Raw genomic sequence first — 5,989 nt, 5'->3', positions numbered from 1 at the left:
CGATTTCGATTGCGAGCATTGCGAATGCGATAGAGTTTCCTATCCAAATTACTTTTAATCCCAACTACTCATATCTCGCACTATATCTTCTACCAATTACCACTACAAAAAAAATGACTTTTGGGGACTGAAAAATCAGTATCCGATGCGTAAGAATCAGTCCCTAATGGTTATCAGGGACTGATTTGCCAGTCCCCAGCCAGTCCTGGATACCTAGTACTAGATACTAGTTTTAACAACTAAGAATCAGTCCCTACTGTACGACACCAAACAGGACTAATAGTCAGTCTCATATACATAAAAATTCAGTCCTAAACTTACCTCCCGGTACCACGTCATTTCAGTCACCGATGCATTTCTTCGATGACTAAAAAATTAGTCTCGGATACTAGTCCCAGGTGTTTTACTTTAAGGACTGAAAATCGGTCCTATAAACATGTCTGTATTGTCCCTAATAAGTTTTGTTAAGTTCGTGATTCCATGTCAAATCAGTATCCAATAAGATGTTTTAGAGACTAAAAATTAGTCTCAAGTACCACATGATTTCGCTCCTTAATATGCTTCTTTTAAGTACTAAAAATTAGTCTCACGTACTATCTTATTTTAGTACTTAATATGTACTTTTAGGGACTAATAATCAGTTTAAGATAACAAATACTTTTAGCCTCCAATACGTTTATTTAGGGTCTGAAAATTACTCGCTTAAGTTAGTCCCAAATATCTTTTTTAGTTACTATCTTTTAGTCTCTAATACTATGTGTCACTTTCAATATGGTTTTTACATACTGAAAAATAGTTGCAAATACAATTTTAGTTGAGTCCCTAACATGCATTTACAATTCCTAACAAATATATTCTAGGACTAAAAAGTAGTCGCAGATAGAATTTATAGTTTTATATAATAAACCATTCTCATTAACACAACATTAATATTATTCGTCAAAATGATTCTAGCTTTCTTAAACTCACAATAAACTCAAGCATTAATGTCATAACAATAGCCAATGAAAATCAAAATAACACCGGTTCATCAATTCTGAAATTTAGAAGAGTTTTAGAGAAAAAAAAGTAATAAACGTCTTAACTAACTGCCTAGATAGTGCTGTCACTTTCGTTGTGTAGTCCATTCAAACCATCATCTTCATCAGCATCATTTGTAGATATTGTGCTCTCGAAATCTGGATATTTTTGGCTCAAGAACTGGGTCACTCTTTCGTATTTTTCGTTACTCTGTTTCAATTCCTCCTTGAGTTCAGTAACCTCATTTCTCAAATCTTCGTTCTCAGTTGAATCTCGTTGAGATGATTCGACTGCTGATTTCATCCAGTTATCTTTTTTCCTTAACACAGGACCAACACCTACCTCCCATGCTGATTGTATTGTTTTAGCCCTGCCACATACACTTTTGATGGCTTTTCTCTCCACGTCGTGTTCCATAGCAGTAGTAACGATGGTTCCTTCGGTATTCAATCTAGCCATGGCCTCCTCTTTTTGTTTACAAATATTATCCTAACATAATTGAAGGCAGAAGAATAACATTTAAAACTTTTTGAGACCTAAATAAATAATTGACAAAAAAATCTAATTCAAAAGCTTTTAACCGGGAGATGCTTACATATACAATACGTGAATCTTCATTTAGCCATCCTTTTTTCTTGGCATTATAGTGCAACTTGTAGTAAACTTCTAATGGGCTAGGTGGCAACTGAGTCTCGGGATTTCTCTGCCATCATAAAACTTATATGATGAGGAATAAATATATTCTAAAAAAGAGTGAAATCAATCTTTTTATAACATATATAAATCTACCAGTTGCGTATTCAAACAAGTAAAATTTTCTATAACATTCTACTACTACATAACAATAACTTATTAAATTACGGGTCGAAAAGCGTAAACTTACAATTTTGAATGCATGATTGGCTATCGACCGAGAGCCCCCCCTGCTTATATTTACTTGTTTTCTTCTGTTAAGTTCCATTTGATCACTATATTTCTACAAAATTAACACTTGGCATACATGTCAGAGCCCGAAAAAAATAAGAACATAATTAGTGAATATAAATGATGATTTGTAAATAAAATCAGCATACTCACCCGGGTTTTTTCTGACTCCCAATAGTCGCATAGATGATTCCAATCGTCTTGATTTCGACAATCACCATGCATATTCAATCTTGCCAACCTTGGATTCGTTTTTCCTCCATTGTTCTTCCAGTGCTGACTCAAAACACCTCTGCTGCGTTTCCACTGGATATGTAGTCGACTATTTACATACTCCATTAATACATTGTCTGTTCGCAGCAACTCGAATTTTCCCTGCATTGAATACATATGTTAGTAATAGAAATGAAAACGGAAGGTCATAATAGCTTCTCAATGATTAAATGAATGATATACACAACTTACTTCTAATTTCTCATACATCAAAGTTTTCACATCTTCCGGTACCGAATCCCATTTGTGAAATCTCATCGGAAAAACATCGCGAACAATTATTCCTAACTCGGTTGCAAAATCGGTTGCTGAAGTCCCAATGAAGGCTTTTGTGGCCTTATCTAGTGTCAAAGGAATTTTAAAACCCTCCGGCATATTCTGTAAATACCTTGTAACGCTATGATTTATACTTGGACCACGCCTCTTTGGGGGATTAGCATGTTGTTCTGCAGATTGTTCTACATGTTGATCTACATGTGGTTCTGCAGGTGAATCTAAAGAGAATTATTCATAAATATGACATATATTGATTAGCTGTAATCAAAATTTATAGTTATGTACATGTAAAAAGTCAACAGAAAAAAGTCAAATCATAGTATTACATACCTAGCAAAATAGACAGGCCGGGTTAGATCATAGAAAGAGTTATTTGGTTCGGGTTAGAAAGCTTTAGGTTAAAACGAGATTGGGTATATTTGCATATGAAAACAAAGTAAAACATCAACAAGGCAACTGGTCTGGTGAAAAAGACGCGGGTTATCAACCTGCTATAACAGGTTCGAATCCCATCTAACGCAATTAACTTTTTTTCGGCCGCTTGGTTGAGGGCGCAGCTGCACATTAGCATATCAATTGCAAACTAAGATCTGCATATCTTGACGAACAAGATGTACAGAAAGCATCAACAATTGTAACGATTCAAGTTTTTGTTCTTGCTTTATCAACAAGATCCAATCGGAATGTAATTTCCAACTTGAGCACAAATCTCTACTCCCTATAGTCGATTTAATATTTGGTTTTCAGAGGTTAAAACCACTTGCATTTAATTGAGTATATAATATGTACAATAGTGGTTTTGCAGTGAATTAAAAGAGTACGCTTGCTTTTTCCATTTTTTTAAAGGTGCTTGCTTTATACATACCTTGAAGGTTTTAACTCTGAGAATGGCAATTAAAATTCTTAAAGAGTGCCCATCATTATCTGCCACTTACAAGAGTGCCATTACTAATAGAGGCAATAAACTATTTGTTATGTTTTTCTTTTATATCTTTCTATTGCTATAAGTAATAACTGTATTTAATGTTATTCAGTTCAGTAGCATTGTTAACACGCAGCTCCTGTTTTACGGATGCTACTGATTTGAGTTTGTGTTATCAGTTGTTGTATGGTTTCAATTCATATAAAACATGTATTGATATCTTCTTTGGCATATGAGGACTTTATTTTTCGTGTTTTCTCTTTTGGTTACGATATTAGTACCAAACAAATGCCCGCCGCGAAGCGCGGGAAATCCCGCTAGTTGACATACAAATGAAAGCTTCCATGAATAGTTGATTTTATGAAACTGTACTTAGTTAAGCCTTAATTTAATGCATATGAAGTAACAATTCTCTAAATAAGGTCAAGAAGGAATTCCCATCATAATCATAGATATAATTTTCATTGAATTATTATATCTTTTTACCCATTGGCGAAGCTTGCCCCCCCCCCCCCCAAAAAAAAAAATTTCCGAAACCGGGGGGCGGAAACGTATATACCTAAAAAATTTCTATACGAAAGTACTATTCATAACACTATGCATCGAAAAGTTAGGGGGGTCGGGCGCCCCCTCGGAACATAACTAAGCTGCGCCACTATTTTTACCACACATTTACACTTGTAGTCGATGTTTAAACAAACATTAGAAAACTTAAATAATCAAGGGTTTATGATATTTACCGGTAGTTGTAATTTCTTTAGACTTACGTCTACGGTTCTTCCTCGGCACTCTAGCAGATGCGCTTCCCTCGGCCACCAACGGATTTGTAGGTGCTCGGGAATCTTCTTCAGGCCTAGCTCTTGTAAGGACCATCATCATTAACATAAACATCCACATTGTACTACAAGGAAACTCATAGTCAATTAACATAACAAAAAGATATATACATTACACAACCAATGTTTTGAACCAAAAATAAACAAATCAACTACTTACTAGATGATAAAAAAAAATTGTAGTTGTTGGTTTTACCTTGCATTCTCAATTTGCACAGATGGCTTAGTTCATAAAAGAAAGAATAACTTTTGTTAACCTCTTACCCAATGGAAATACCCAAAAAAAAACATTATAGATAATCAAGAAAATACATATACCTAATGATAACAAAACGAATACATAATCATAAGCATTAAATTGATTACTAACTTAACATCCCCCAAATTATATATGCAAAGTTGCAAACCTAATAAACCAAATGGTATGACATAATTGCATGAAATTTGAAATCTAATTACAATGCAACTACAAGGTCTCCCTTCTGCTGTTGTGAAAGTCCTATTGAAGACCATATATCCCTGTACTCTTTAGAATAAGAGAAGATAAATACAACAAAAGAGAACCCTTATATCTAACAATGGGAAAGAAAATGCACTCCACCAAACACCTATTACCTATAATTTATCTCCGAATAGTAATCCAGCAAAAAAAACTCCATTCCATAGTAGACTAGAAAATGAATTTTCACCCTCACTTACGTCTCTCCATATCCATAAGACACTTAAGTAACAATTTTCCACATAAACCAAAATTAAGCATATTCACATATCATCTATTATTGTCAAATATGTTGATAGTGTTCATTATATCGAAAAAAGTTCAATTGATACCTTAATCTTCTGCAAACCTCGATCGATTGAGTGAGTCTCTGCCAAAACTTCTTCGACTTCAAGAGCTGGCATATAATAGAGTCAGAGCAGAGGGTTTCATGAGAGAGTATTTGGAGCGTAATGGGGTTTGAATATTTGGAAATAAACGTGGATATGGAGGGGATTGACATCCCGATTTCTCTGGTTGTTTGTTGCAAGAGTTTAGCAAAGATGATAGGAGTAAGTTTGGTTAATATGTGGTTTCCCAACTTAAATAATACCGTGTATTTTTTTTCTTTCTGAACCAAAGATGCCATGTATATTTTTTATTTTGATTTGATAGTGTTAGTGACATCAATTTAAAAATGGGTTTGCTTTATGGTTTCTAGATTAAATTAACAACAACCATAACTCTAAACTTTTTTATATTAATTTAAGATGTTATATATTCATGCGATGAAAAATAAAATAACTTAATTCTTTTCAAAATTTGACTCTTAGGGTTGGTTAAATCAATTGTTACACATTACCTGATTGTAATTATTGTTTTTAGACTTTTTAGGTTAATGAAAGTGAAATAAACCTATAACGAAAGACTATGACACAAAAAATTTAGGAGGCTTGGTTATGATCGAGTGGTTTCACTGGTTGTATAATGATACTCTAGTAGTCCACCAATGATCCAAATTTGTCGTTCAAAAAGAAAACTAAGCCTATCAAAATGCACGGGTAACCGGCTTGAGACAAACTCGGGTGGTTTAGATACGGATCGTTTAAACAAAATATCAAGTTTATCATGGTTGTTTCAAAGGTAGCATAGGCAGTGAAGTTATCCTACAAAAGCAATGCCACGTCATTGATGACTCGGCTTAATCCACACCCCTGTATGTGAACCACAACGAGTGGTCTAACTAACTAATTAATTTCA

General features: G+C 34.2%; 1 protein-coding gene across 5 annotated transcripts; it reads right to left on the bottom strand.

Moving 5' to 3' along the window:
• Nucleotides 1-932: 932 nt before the first annotated feature.
• On the bottom strand, nucleotides 933-5,326 carry LOC110894261. 5 transcript variants are annotated; one of them, XM_035980820.1, is made up of 7 exons: nucleotides 5,083-5,326; nucleotides 4,183-4,316; nucleotides 2,410-2,711; nucleotides 2,098-2,319; nucleotides 1,904-1,996; nucleotides 1,616-1,723; nucleotides 933-1,509 (listed from the first exon to the last, which is right to left on the bottom strand). In XM_035980820.1, exons 1-7 carry the CDS (start codon nucleotides 5,250-5,252, stop codon nucleotides 1,093-1,095), a joined length of 1,446 nt encoding a protein of 481 aa, XP_035836713.1. In that variant the 5' UTR covers nucleotides 5,253-5,326; the 3' UTR covers nucleotides 933-1,092. The 5 variants fall into 5 exon arrangements, with proteins under 5 accessions (XP_035836713.1, XP_021997150.2, XP_021997148.2 ...); XM_022141458.2 differs by having other exon boundaries at nucleotides 2,410-2,699; XM_022141456.2 differs by having other exon boundaries at nucleotides 4,156-4,316; nucleotides 5,083-5,325.
• Nucleotides 5,327-5,989: the final 663 nt, after the last annotated feature.

Source organism: Helianthus annuus, chromosome 12 (assembly GCF_002127325.2).
Source record: "Helianthus annuus cultivar XRQ/B chromosome 12, HanXRQr2.0-SUNRISE, whole genome shotgun sequence".
Classification (NCBI taxonomy): Eukaryota; Viridiplantae; Streptophyta; class Magnoliopsida; order Asterales; family Asteraceae; genus Helianthus; species Helianthus annuus.
The sequence above is the reverse complement of the archived record's forward strand: the minus strand, read 5'-3'. Positions and strand labels throughout refer to the sequence as shown.